Source organism: Zootoca vivipara, chromosome 9, assembly GCF_963506605.1.
Source record: "Zootoca vivipara chromosome 9, rZooViv1.1, whole genome shotgun sequence".
Taxonomy (NCBI): Eukaryota; Metazoa; Chordata; class Lepidosauria; order Squamata; family Lacertidae; genus Zootoca; species Zootoca vivipara.
The window spans coordinates 24,838,700-24,852,900 of NC_083284.1; the positions used below are offsets into that span (position 1 = coordinate 24,838,700).

General features: G+C 44.7%; 1 protein-coding gene and 1 non-coding gene across 2 annotated transcripts in view; one reads left to right on the top strand and one right to left on the bottom strand.

Moving 5' to 3' along the window:
* Positions 1-13,516, top strand: part of ENPEP (glutamyl aminopeptidase) — a 61,361-nt gene extending 47,845 nt beyond the window's left edge. Inside the window, exons 14-21 of the mRNA XM_060278507.1 lie at positions 930-1,080; positions 3,574-3,647; positions 4,873-4,974; positions 5,110-5,280; positions 6,453-6,593; positions 8,676-8,757; positions 10,637-11,798; positions 12,416-13,516. Coding sequence (XP_060134490.1) covers positions 930-1,080; positions 3,574-3,647; positions 4,873-4,974; positions 5,110-5,280; positions 6,453-6,593; positions 8,676-8,757; positions 10,637-10,774 — 859 coding nt within the window. The 3' untranslated portion in view covers positions 10,775-11,798; positions 12,416-13,516. The remainder of the gene's footprint in view (positions 1-929; positions 1,081-3,573; positions 3,648-4,872; positions 4,975-5,109; positions 5,281-6,452; positions 6,594-8,675; positions 8,758-10,636; positions 11,799-12,415) is intronic.
* Positions 13,199-13,272, bottom strand: TRNAK-UUU (transfer RNA lysine (anticodon UUU)). Its single transcript has one exon. It is a non-coding gene; the product is annotated as a tRNA-Lys (tRNA).
* Positions 13,517-14,201: the final 685 nt, after the last annotated feature.

Sequence of the window (14,201 nt, forward strand, 5' to 3'; positions counted from 1 at the left end):
AGTTTCACTGGGAGTAAGACTTTATCCATCCCTATGCAGTTTAGCCCTGTAAAGCACAGGAATTTGGAGATCCCCAGAATTTGTTTAAAGGCATTTCCCACCCCCCCACCTCACAAGCTTTTCAGGCCACTTTCACATATTGTTCATTATGAATTGCTTTTAAAATGAATACCCTGCTTTTTCCATCCACAAACGAATTGCTCAAAGGCTGTGACAGACTGTGGCAAATTAGTGCCTTTGCTTGATTCTAAACACTTCTGCTCAGAACGGTGCTAAATTTAGAATGCAAATACATGGGAGCGGGGCGTCTTAGCCATAGAGGCTAGTGGCGCGGGGAACCACGGCGCCAAGTTCTGGAGGGCATCAGGGAAGAGGTAGAGGCTGAACGCGGCGCCTCCCGGCATCAGCTTGCTGCCCTTGTCCGCCTCTGCCATGCCGCGCTGCGCCCGGAGTCTCCTCTCCTCCCTGCTGGAGGAGCCGCCCTCCAGCCCCACCGGCAGCGCCGCCCTCGGCCACCTCCCCCACGCCATGCTGCGGCTGCAGCCTCCGTCCCACCAGAGGAGCCACCAGAGGGAAACTTGGGGGTGGGGTGGGGCCGGAGGGATCTGTGCACCACTGCGCCAGAAAAGCTTAAGACGGCCCTGCATGGGGGAAAGGGCCAGTGATGGCACCAGAAAAATATATATATATGGGGGTTAGGCACATAAGGGGCAAAGTATATTTCTACATGGGCAAGTTGTGTCCCACATGTTAAAGAAAAATAACAATATATGTTAAAGGATTTCAGCAATGGGAGCGTTGCCACTGCCCCCCTCTGGTGCCACCTGTTGGAGGAGGGGAATACAGCTGCAACTATAAGCCATACTAAATCAGACAGTTCTACAATAAAGCAGTTGTTGAAACTTCTCATTTTTTTATTTATTTCTCAGGGCTGGACTTCTGAATTATAGTCATGCCTTGAACTTAACACGTTATCTAAAAAACGAGGAAGAATATATACCATGGCAAAGAGCCATAGTAGCTGTATCCTATCTTAGAGACATGCTTGCAGATGATAATACACTCTATCCCAAATTTCAGGTAAGGTTGCCAATGAAGTAAAGAACTATATGTCAACAATAATATATTTAATAATAATAAAAATAAGGCTGTAACCCTGGCCTTCATTTTCTCCTCCTAGCTACAAGCAGAGGAGTTTTCCATTTTGGTTCTTAGGAGGCAGGGGAGCAAAGAGAAAAGTCTTTCCTCCATGTGCATTGCTTTCTGCCTCCCAGGATGCCTGTAATTATTTAAGTACAAACAAAATATGTAGCTGCTTTCTATGTATAATTAAGCAAATGTCAAGGTTGCCCTTGAAGGTTGTAGATTTAATGTTCTTCCAAGGCTGACCCTGGTAAGTATTAATACATTTCTGAATCTTCTAGACCTGCAACAGAACGTTGCAATGTGAACTGTTAATGGTCAGAGTTGGTTTGTCTGTTTTCTATACCACTCATCATCTGAGGACGATGGGGCAGTTTACAACATAAAAACACAAAAATACATAACATGCTATGAAACAAAAAAGAATCCCCACAAAATTGAAAAGGCCATAGATTGTTTAATTAGCTAAAGGCCTGGGATAAAAGGAATGTTTTTGCCTGGTGCCTAAAGAGATGTAATGAAGGTGCCAGGCAAGCCCCTCTGGGGAGAGCATTCCACAAATGGAAAGCTACCACAGAAAAGACCCATGCATGCCAGCCAGCCAGCCAGCCATGCTGTCCTCTAAATCCCATCCCCCTGGTTTTCCATTCCTTTCCGCAATAGACATTCAGTGTGCTCAGCCCTCATTGGTATGTGCTTCTCCCCCCCCCCCATACCTCTGAAAACATTGGTGTTTTCCCAAGCCTGCGTAGATCAGCATTTGGAGTTCAACATTAGTATATATGATTTGGGGAATGCATTGGGCATATTTACACTATAAAATAATTGCAGGTTTACATTAATTGTGGATTTGCATAGGTTTAACAATCATGGTTTCCATCCAAAGGTTCTTGGAACTGTGACTTGGTACTAGTGCTGAGTAATCCCAATATCCTCAAGGAACTATGGTTGTCAGGGTTCAGTGGAAAAGTGCATTGGCAACATTATTTGGGCAGGATTTCAAGAGCAACTGTAAACAGGGTGCTCCCATCTGCAGGCACAATGTTATTTGTGTATTTTTTATTTCTGTTGCAGTCTTGATTTATGTATAAGCCACTTTTCCATCCCAGAAAGGACCCTCAAAGTGGCATAATTCATGAAAAGCAAAAAGCAATTCGATAAAAACCAACAACAGACTAAAATCTTGAGAAGCACAGAAACAGGAGCCTTCAGATAGGACAGACCTCTGGGCCAGCATGTGATTCTGGCTAAGCTCCTCTTCTGTAACTCCTCCATTTCTACCAGTGGTTGACAACATTGTGGTGCTCACCTGACCTCCTGACAGCTGAGATACTGCTGCTTAGTGGGAAGTAGAGAGGGAAGGGAAAGCCAGCAGAGAGGTTAGCAGGTGCTGATACACTGGAAGGAGTGCCAGATGGCATCAGGCAGATCTCCCTGCTGCCTTGCCTATCTCCATCTCTCTCCCAGGAAGCAGCAGCATTTTGGAGCTCAGCTGAGCACTGCCATCCCACAACGCCATCCACTACTGATCTCTACCCACCTGCTCTCCTTGTGCTGGCAGTGATCTGCTGGCATAGGGGTTGCGCTGACCCAGCAGTCTTCTGGTGCAACAGTACTTTTGCACTGTCTGAAATGCACATGCCAGCATAATGTTTTTGCAAGGGGATTTAGTTCTGTGGTCCTGTATTTGTCCATCTGTCATAATTGGCAGATGGGACCACTCTGATAAATGCAGAGCTTATCAAATCATTTGAATGTCTCTTTATGAGCAGTGATGTAAGAGAGAATCCTTACCAGCAGTCCTCAAGGATAGGACGACACAGGCAATACTTCTCTGGAACAAGTTCTGTTGACACAACAGAATGCAGACTTTTGTGATAACAATGGGTGAAGCTGGAATGCATGCGGTGGGGAGACTGTTTGGCCAGACGCAATGACAGTGGGATGAGAAATAGCTTGCTCATTGTGCTATAGCCTCGCCCACACCCATCTGAGTGAAATTCCCTCTCTAAGAAGGATCTGTTGAATGCAAAGGCTTTAAGTTGTGCTCACCAATTAGTCCACAAAAAAGTAACACCTTACGTCAATTTCTTTTCACTATTATGTTAGTCTCTGCAATAAGCATTGCTTTTGGTTTTTTCAAATTGTAGTGGAGAGACCAGTGATTCAAGCTGCTGAATCATAGAATTGTAGTCTGCTCTCACTCAGTCCCACCCGTTTCAGTGAGTTTACCAGGGGACAGAGCTCTAAAACTACAACCAGGGCCTTGCAAATGCTCTGTGGCATGCCTGGTTTGTTAAGCAATTTATCTGAGAACATGTTTGCTCCTTTGTTATTCAAATGTTTAAAACAAATAGCAGTGAATCCATGAAAATGTTGTGGCCCGACCCGAAGCGTCCAGTGGTCACTGCTGCTATGTCTGTTTTCCAGGAATATTTCCGTGAGCTGGTTAGACCCCTTGCAAGTCAACTGGGATGGGGCAACGATGGAGTCCACATCAATAGGTAAATCATTTGTTTCAGTCTTGTTCTTTGAGAATTCATTTGTATTTCTGTATTTCAAGTGTGCCTTATGTCTCCCATTTCTCTCAAGTTCATGGGTCCCCTTCTCTGTTTGAAGAACAGAAGTTGCAGATAAATGTTGGGAGCCCTGTGCATAGTAATGGGATGTTAACATTCTGACTATACAATTGGAAGCAGCCAAACGTATTTGCATTGCACAGTCAGTGCTAAGCAAATGATCATCTCTTTAATACTAAAACTCTTTAACAAATGCTAAGATCTTCCAACTTTCTAATGCTCCTTTTCAGGAGGCCACTTGTATGTTTCCAAAAGGGTATGTAGAATTCTAGGAATTTCATCTTGTATAGTGTAATCACGGTATAGAATGCATATATAGGCAAAAAAGCCAGGATACAAATAAGTATTTTAAGTACTGTATATTCCTGAGTACCAGTACAAGACTACTTTTTAACCCAGGAAAATCTTCTCAAAAGTCGGGGGTCGTCTTATATGCCAGGTCGTATTTCTTATATGGCGAGTATATCCCAAACTCTATATTTTAACTGGAAAAGTTGGGGGGTCGTCTTATACACCCAGTCGTCTTATACACCGGAATATACGGTACACATGAAAGCTTTGGCATGCCTATTGGGGGGGGGTTATATCCCCTTCCCCCTTTAGCAATAGATGCCTGTTTTTCCAAGTCCCTTCACTTTCATATATGTGGTATAAAGGTAAAGGTAAAGGAACCCCTGACCATTAGGTCCAGTCACAGACGACTCTCAGGTTGCGGCGCTCATCTCGCTTTACTGGCGGAGAAAGCCGGCATACAGCTTCCGGATCATGTGGCCAGCATGATCTGGCGAACCAGAGCAGTGCACAGAAATGCCTTTTAACTTCCCGTCAGAGTGGTACCTATTTATCTACTTGCACTTTGACGTGCTTTTGAACTGCTAGGTTGGCAGGAGCAGGGACCGAGCAACGGGAGATCACCCCATCGCAGGGATTCGAACCGCCAACCTTCTGATTGGCAAGCCCTAGGCTCTGTGGTTTAACTCACAGTGCCACCCACGTCCCAATGTGGTATACAGAGCAGCTGTTTGAGAAACCTATGGTCCAAATCCTATTGGGTGCACAGATCTACTTGTACTGCTATTTTACATTACTGTACTTAATATATCATATTCAAAACAAATAAAACAGACTTTATTTCTCCTTTACTCCCCAGTCTCCTCCGTGTGACAGTTTTAGAGTTTGCATGCAGCATGGGTGACCAAGAGACTTTGAACAATGCATCTAAGCTATTTAATGACTGGCAACAAGGAACAAGGTGAATATCTTTCTATGTATGAACTTCATTCAAAGAAGCACGTGACACTCACATGCAGAGTAAGCTGAAAGCTGTACTTGTTGGAGATCCTAACAGTACCACCTCCCCTAATAGTATTGTTTTCTTAAATGTTAGCCCAGATGTAAACCTCCGCCTTTTGGTATATCGCTATGGGATGCAGACCTCTGGCAACGAGGATGCCTGGAATTATATGTTTCAGAAGTACCAAAATACAACATTAGCTCAAGAAAAAGAGAAGTTGCTATATGGCCTGGCATCAGTGAAAAATGTCACCCTGTTGGACAGGTTTGTTTGGAATCTTACTTGTTTCCCATATAAAAGCTTTTATTAGGTCAGGGGTCCCCAGACTTTCTGCGCGGCGGGCCGGTGCCCGCCGCGCCGACCGCGCGGTGGGCCGGAGGGTAGGGGAGTGCGCGCGCAGCGGGCCGGAGGGCGGGGGAGTGCGCGCCCGTGCGCATGCGCACACGCACACGGGCGGGGAAAAAATCGCCAAAAATCGCTTGTGCGCATGCGTATGGGCCTCCCCCGACCCGGAAGTGCACCAGAAATGACCTCTTCCGGGTCGGGAGAGGCCCATACGCATGCGCACAAAGGATTTTCAGCGATTTTTTTTGGCGATTTTTTAGACCGTCGCTGCGCCGCGCGCTGTGAGAGCGGGCGGCGGCAGCGGGCGGCGGGAGTCGTCGCGGGCCGGATTGGAAGGCCGATTGGGCCGCATCCGGCCCGGGGGCCGTAGTTTGGGGACCCTGTATTAGGTGCTCTTCACTGTTAGCTCCTGGAGCAAATAATAATAATAATAATAATTAATAATAATAATTTTATTTACACCCCGCCCATCTGGCTGGGTTTCCCCAGCCATATAAAAACATATGATATAATTTTTTTAAGTAGTAAATTTAATCAGTTTTAAGCCCAGCATAAACATCATAACAAAACTAAAAGACCCGGGCAAATAAAAGCTGAGAGTTGTCCCCTCTGAGCTACAAATCTCTGATTGGTTTAACAATCAATCCCTCTTTACAAAGAAATCTAGTAATTGTAGGTCTTTGAGTGGAATAGGCCTTCCTAACAACTCTCAGCACCCTTAAAAAAACTGCCCAGATTTCAGGAGGGGGAGCCATAACCATTTAAAGTGTATCACAGTGTTTTCAATGTATGGCATGAATGTGGCCACAGACTTTGTGCAACATCAAAGTCTATTTAGTCCACTGCCTGCCATTCACTATGCCCATTACTCTGCTCCAGATCAATTTATTGGGCATTCTGGCTTTGTAAACACAACAGGCTCCTCTTCTTCTTCTTCTTCCTCATCTTCTTTTTAAAAGAACTTGTGTTTTTCTTACAAATTCGTCTTGGCGGAAGCATATCTCAAGACGCAGTTTGCAGCTCATTTCTCATGCAGCCCTAATGAGATACTAATCATCATGTGTAATTGCTTCATATCTGATTGCTCCTAGATTTTTAAAGAACATCACGGATCCAAATCTCATTAAAAGTCAAGATGTGTTCACTGTCTTGAGATACATCTCCTATAACAGCTACGGCAAAACAATGGCTTGGGACTGGGTACGTCTCAACTGGGAATATTTGGTTAGCAGGTAAGTGCATAGCCTCTCTTTATTCTCTCTTTTAGTCTCTGTATGGTTGAGGTTTTTTGCACTGGGAGTGGGGGAAATATATATGTGCAATGGCTTCCATTTTACCATATCCACTTGCCACTGAAGCTAGAAAAGTGCTGCTTTGCTCTCCCTTCTTGTGAAAACAAACACACCCTAAGAATAATGATATTTGCACAATAAATCTAGGAATAGTGTTTATGCAGGACCTTCCCAAGACATTTTTGTTGCCTGATCCAAGAGCCATGCCCCAGAATCTGCAATGCCACAGACACGGCATGCCTAAAGAGCAAAACCCATGTTGGGAAGAAGCTGCCAGTGGCGGACCTTGGAGTCTCAAATTTCAGCAACACCCTGTGAAATGCCAAAATCTGCCACATCCTCCCCACCTCTCACGCTCTATTCTAAATCATAGTTGTGGCATCCCCTGCGGTGCCCCAAAAGCTCCATTCCCAGTGCAACCAAACCAGTTCCTCTTCCCTAAATCTGCCAAATCAAATTAAGGGAGCCTCTGAGCATATGCATCAAAGTCTAGGGCCCAATAAAGGCCATACTGGAACAGCAGGTGGAACAAACTGGTCATGCAATGGAGACCCAGATCCTAGGGGTACAAACAGAATAGCTTTCCATTCCTATTCTTCACACTGCCTCCAGATTTCTGAATCACTGGTGCTTCTGCTGTGGAAGCTGTAGAATATATTTTGGAGCAAGGTTGGAGAACCTGTAGTCTTCCAGATGCTTTTGGACTCCAACTCCCATCAGCCTCAGCCAACATGGGCAGTGGTCAAGGGAGATGGGAGTTGTAGTTCAACAACATCCAGTTCCTCATCTGTACTGCAAAATATCATATTGAAATAGCATAAATAGCCAACACCGTGCTCTTCAGATGTGGCTGAAATTCCAGCAAACCAACCTTGAACTCCTTTGGGAAAAGTTGATATGTGTAAATGTAATAACTGTAGAGGTAAAACACAGCCACTGTGCCTAGCTGCCACTGATCACCTCACCCTCCATGAACTTTCCTCTAATGGGCAGGAGCAACACTACAGCAAGGGCATTATGGGAAATTTAAATGGCTGCTTGCCAGGGCAGGCATTAGTAGTGGTGAAGCCCTGGCTGCTGCCCAAGGATGCTACATGCTGGTGCCAAACCTGACTGGCACTGAATGGTTTTGTAGGGCAGATCTGTCTAAAAGTACTGACTTGGTTTCATAAAAGGTACAGAGCCTTAGCAATAACTTCTAATATCCAAGTGAAAATTGTCCTAGGTCACAAATGTGAGAAGATGCACAAAACTTCCATAATCTCGGGAGCCTTTGCTCTCTGACTTGAATTGGAGAAATATATATGACAACAGAGAACAATACTTTGTGAACACCACAAAAGGGGTCCAGAAACATGTGTGCCACAATCTCTTACAGTGCAATGCTATACCTGGCTACTCAGAAAGAAGCCCTACTCAATCCAATGGGACTTAACACCATATATGTGTGCATAGGATTGCAACCTTAGCTGTTAAGAGTTCCACAAAACAATGTGTTGTGATCCTAACAAAATTCACCTCCCCACCCCTCAACACACACCTGCCATTATTATTATTAAGCAAGAAATGTGGTTTATAATGACACTTTTAAGATCTACCACTCCAGAGGCACTAGGCTACACTCTGCACATAGCTACCACTCTAAAGACATTAGGTGGGTTTTTGTGAAGAAACAATAGGATAACTTCCTTGTATGCCTATCTTTACTCTTTGGGAAATGGCTGGATGCAAATACCGGTAGGAATAACAGCTGGAAATGAAATATTCCAGAAAGCAGAGCACTGATATTATTTATTGCTCCCTTTCCATGCACTGTTCCATGCAGCTTGAAAAATTAAAGCTGATATACTTTGTGCCAGAAATTCAAAACCCCTGGCCTTCCATATATTGTTGCAGCCCAGCTCCCAACCAACAAGGACAATGATCGAGGGGGATAAGAGTTGTAGAGCAACAACATTCAGAGGGTCACCTCTGCCAGCTTTATCTAGATGCATCTATAACAGGCTTTTGTTATCTTTTCAGATACACCCTCAGTGACAGAAACCTTGGCCGCCTAGTGTCAAGAATAACAGAAACCTTCAACACAGACCTCCAGCTTTGGCAGGTAAGGGAGCAGTCTGACCTTCCAGCTTTCCAGCTAAAATGAGGATAGTCAATGTGGAACTTTCCCAACGGTTATTGGATTACAATGTCCATCATCCCAGACCATTAGTTACACTGGATGGGGCTGTTGGGAGTCCAACAATATCTGGCAGGCATCACATTGGCTACCTCAGTGTTAAACCAGAATGCCATAATGCTCCAGGATGTCTGTGTATATTGTGATAGAACTATATTGCAATCATAAATCACTTAAAGGCTGCCTGGGCAAAACTAAAGTGCCTTTCACAGACACGAGGAACACAATAGCTAACCTCTGTTTAGTGAAACCAATTCATTTGAACATTTCTGACAAGTAATAAGACTTTGGAAAATCTTTAGACCGTCCACATTAATGGGGTCATTCTTGAGCCACATATATACTAAATTGGTAGGATTACATCTGGAGCCTCACTGATTTGGTAGTTTCAAAAAGATCCATCTGCCGTCTAGGCCAGAAAGATAAGAGCTGCTTCCAAAAAACAGCATTCACACAGAAATCTCTTATTGCAAGAACAACCAGCATGGTAGCCTCTGGATGTTTTTGGGCCCCCATCAGCATCATTCAGCATAGCCAATAGTCTGAGATGATGAGAACTATAGTCCAATCAGGAGGGCATTACAGTGGCTATCCTTGAATGAGGGCATAGTTCTGCACTTACTCTTGATTACATAGACCAGCAGAACAACAGTCTATACCAGCTCTCTTTTCACTGACCCATTTTGAATATAACACTAAAGCATAGTTTAGTGCCACATGCATGAACAGAAGTGACATGCGTACACTCTCCGCCTGTGGCACAACCATGAGAGGGAGGCTGAAAGCATCTCCTTCTTGTTATAAACAAACTGGAGTTCATGGTTATGCTCGAGCAGCAGGGAACTCTGGCGTGTTTGAACTATGGTTTGTTAACAAGCCATGACCCATAAACCACAGCTTCACCCTTATTATTATTTATACCCCACCCATCTGGCCAGATCCCCCCCGCCACTCTGGCTTTCTAAAACAAAATCAGAGTTTAAACTAACCAGAGTTTCTACCAGTTCAGATTTAATTATGAACTTTGGCTAGTTTTAAACAGGAAGCAAATGTTTCTCCTCGTGGACAAGCTGCAAGAAGAGAGGGAAGGGGAAGCACATTAGCCCAAGAAGGTTCATTCATGTAGCACCAAGCCATGGTTTAGCATGATGCTCCTGAACAGGTCAGCTCATTTAGGCCAGGAGCTCCATTCTTTAAAATCAGCCGGTTTGGATCAGGGCCAAGGCAGGAGTAGCAGGTCTAATCCTTTGCCCTTATGCCAGTTCTTCCATTTATATTCCCTCCTGAAGCTGTTATTAGCATATTTGGGGAAGGAGCAATTTAGATTGTGGCTGTTGCATAGGGAGAAAAGGCTATAAGAGTCCTGTCCCCCCACCCCCCTCTGCCTCATGCTGCAGCTCCTGTCTCAACTGGAGACTCCCATTTCAGTGTTTCTTTCTTTCAAGAAAGAAAATAGTAGGAAGTTCCAAATCAGTCACTGAACACCTTGGAATGTGTCGTTTGTCCCCAGACACAGCGGCAGGAAGAGGGTTACAATACGATAAAATGATCTGATCTGATCTGATCCATAGCTCTGATCCACACTGCAGGTGTAGCCAGGTCCTTCTGTCACTCATTCTGTGGCTCAGATGCATATCACCCAAGCCAATGGTTGCAAAGCCCAGTTTCAAATTGCACAAGGCAGCTGTATATTCACATGTATCTGATATGCAGACCCGAGATAAGTTAGACAATTTTTCCTCTTCTAGCAAACTAGTTTTATCATGCAAATTAATGCACATGGTTTTGTTTTGTTTTTCTTAAGATGGAAAACTTCTTTGAGAAATATCCTAATGCTGGAGCTGGAGCAGCATCCAGGATTCAGAGTATTGAAACGGTGAAGGGCAACATTGAATGGTTAAAGCGGTACCGAGAAGAGATCGCAGCATGGTTTTCGAATTAGACTTGATCATCCTTTGTACCTTAAACAAAATCTTTAGGACTTTCAAAGTACAGCAAAATGAGGATTTGTAGAAATTCTGCTTTCAGACCCTGTTAAAGCTGCCGGTTCTGTCAAAGGAAACAACACTGGGATAGAGTAATTTATTGAAATGTATATTCAAATAAGCCAGACTGCAATGCTAGGTCCTCAAAACATTGAATGTCCATTAATACATTTGTTCTCCTTTTAGTGGGGCTACTTATAGAGTGAAAAATTATCATGCTCACATAGCTCATTAGATTATCCTAGTCCTCTTTGTGAGGATCACTGGTGTGTGTCCTTACCACACATAGACACACACTCCTTTGAAAACGAGTCCTTTGTTTATCCCAAACCCACATTATTCCATGTACTCAGGGCACCCTTCCAAACGTACCTTAACAGCAATCCATTCCAAATCTAGAATTTTTGCCTCTGGCTCTCCTGAGGAAAATTAGATGAGAATCTCTCTCTCCTTCTAAGGATTGTAAAACCATCCTCAAACACATTATCCTCCACTGTATATACAGGTAGCCTATTATTTCCAATCATTTGCAGCGTTTTGTAATGAAAGCAGGGCAGTGAAACGACACTACAAAGCAGACTGTGGAATCTGCCCAAGTGACCCTGGAGAAGCCATAGCTCCCTGGGAGGGTACCTGATCCGCATACAGAAGGTCTCACATTCAAGAATTTCAGGCCCGAATGTAACATGCAGTCAAATTACGTAGCAGACAGCTATCTATCTTGTTTTTCCTTAAATGGTTACAGGTGTGGGAGAGTCCTCTAAAGGCAGTGTGTGGCAAGGGGTAGCTTCTCCCTTAATGCACAAACCTACTAAGATTAGAATGGAGATCGCCCCTCCCCACAAGGCTTAGGTACCAAAAGCAAAAAAAAAAAAAATTGCCCTACGGCAGCCTTAACTGACCTTGTGCCCTCCAGGTATTTTGAACTTCCACCAGCCCCGGCCAGCATGAGCGCTGTGTTATGGTGGTTCCAATCCTACCGTCTTTCCCCTTTTTTAAGACACCGTCTTATAACTTTTTTTCCTCAAAAAAACACAGGGTGGCTTACTTTCGGTGGGATGTCTTATTTTTTTTATTACCGGTACAGTTTTTACAGCTCAGGGCGCTGGCTCAGGGCGCTGCTCGGTTCTCTTGAGTGCTCGGCGCTGCAGCAGCCACTGGTTCCGGGTGGCGGGGCAGCAGGCATCCTAGGCCGGGCCAGGCAGAGGCCGCTGGCTCAGGCGCTCCGCCTGCCGCTGCAGGGCGCTCCAAGCTCCTTGGCCAGGCCAGGCAAGGAAGAAGCAGTGAGCCCAGCGGTGGCGACAAGCACAGAAGCGGCAGGGCGGCGATGGACGAGAAGGCGGAGCGCGGGGATGCAGCCAGCAAGGCGGGAGCGCGATCAGCTGTTAAGCGGAGCTCTTGGAGCGCCACTTCAGAGCTGATCGCGCTCCTGCAGTGCCAGCTGCATGGAGTGACTCTGTGAGTGGAGGTGCCTGTGGGGGTTGGTTTCCGCGGAGCGGAAGTATGGCTTATTTTGGGGGTATGTCTTATATTTCTCAAATGCTTAAAAACCCTGCCATGGCTTACTTTCTGACTACGTATTAAAAAAGGGGAAACAGGGTACCCACATAGCCATGTCCAGAGAGCGCAAGTGTCGCATATTGTTCATTCTGCACCTGCAAGGAGTTGATCCTTCAGTGTGGTGGCTCCTATGCGATGGAACTCCCTGCCCATTGATCTTAGGCAAACATTTTCACCATACTGCTTTCAGTGCATGCTAAAAACTTTCTTTTGTTTGCTTAAATGAGCGTATCCAGAACTGTAAATTTGGCATGTATTTTAACATGTAATTTTATTTTCTAATGTACATCTTTGAAAAACTGTTCATTTAATTTTTGTTTTTTTAAAAAAGTTAGACTGTTCTAACCCATATCTGGTTGCATCAGTAATTTTAAGGGCATTTTTTATATTTTATAATTTACCTGTTCAACAAACAAACATCTGGAGGGCACCAGGATAGTGAAAGCATTTCTGAAATTTCCAGTCCAGTACAGGAAAGGAAAACCTCCCTTTTCTGCATGTTGCCCTCACAGTGAGAATTCGGCTTCCTCACCCAATTAAGCAATGAAGGAAAAATAGACTGCCTGCTATGTATTAAGTCATGGCAAGCCAACATTGTGCCCTCCGGATGTTCTTTGCCTGCGTCTCCCATCCCCCCTGATGGCTGGCCATGCTGCTGGCAACAGTAGTGACCAAGCAGGGAAACGCAGGTAGTGGGGTGCTGCTTACCTGGCGTCCCAGTTCTGCACATTGCTGCCACTTACTGAGAGTCATAGAATTATAGAGTTGGAAGGGACCATGAGGGCCATCGAGTCCAACCCCCCTGTAATGCAGTAATCATTTGCCCAATGTGGGGCTCGAACCCACGACCCTGAGATTAAAAGTCCTGTGCTCTACCAACTGAGCTATCCCAGGCCCACTTGGAGGGGGGAGGCTGCAGGGGGCTCACTGCAGTGTGGCTGCTGTGCCCACACTAAGTTCCCAACTTGGGACACTTAAACTAATTCATGCTTGATGGTACTGGCTCTTGTGTGTGCCTGCTTATTACCCATAAACTCCTTAGTATTCACACACACACACACACACACACACACACACACAGAGAGAGAGAGAGAGAGAGAGAGAGAGAGAGAGAGAGAGAGAGAGAGAGAGAGAGAGAACGTTAACAAGGAAAATGTAACATTTTGGCTGCAAAACCTTATGCATTTTCTGGAGAACCCGAGCCAGAAAATAACGCCGGTATCAAAATCAGCTGGTGTGGAAGCCTCTTGGGGGTATAATTCTTATAACCAACTCTCTCATGGTTCTAAATGTCCAAAGCCAATGTTGTGTACACAAATTTGCTAGAAGGGGGGGGGGGGACATAATGAGCAGTATTACAAATTAAATTAGTAAACAAAGGCAGGAATTAACTAACATGGGTGAAGAATGCAAAATATCTAGTCAGTTTTCATCATGATGTAGGAAGAGCAGCCCCTAGTGGCAAACAGGAGTCATTACAGATAAACGTTCAATAATTATTTATGCACTAGTTACAGGTAGGTAGCCGTCTGAGCCGAAACAAAATAAAAAAATTCCTTCAGTAGCACCTTAAAGACCAACTAAGTTTTTATTTTGGTATGAGCTTTCGTGTGCATGCTCACTTCATCAGATACGATTTATGCACTAGAAACTGTCTTGGCCATTTGTTGCCCAGTTTTCTACAGGTCACTAATCAGAGTGTTTTATCATGGATCCATTATTTCATCCTTGCCAGAATTCCAGAATGTCCCAATCAAACCAATCCATTTCAGGTCTTCATTTGGTTAAATATATGCCTGTACAGATATTGGTGACAATAAAGAA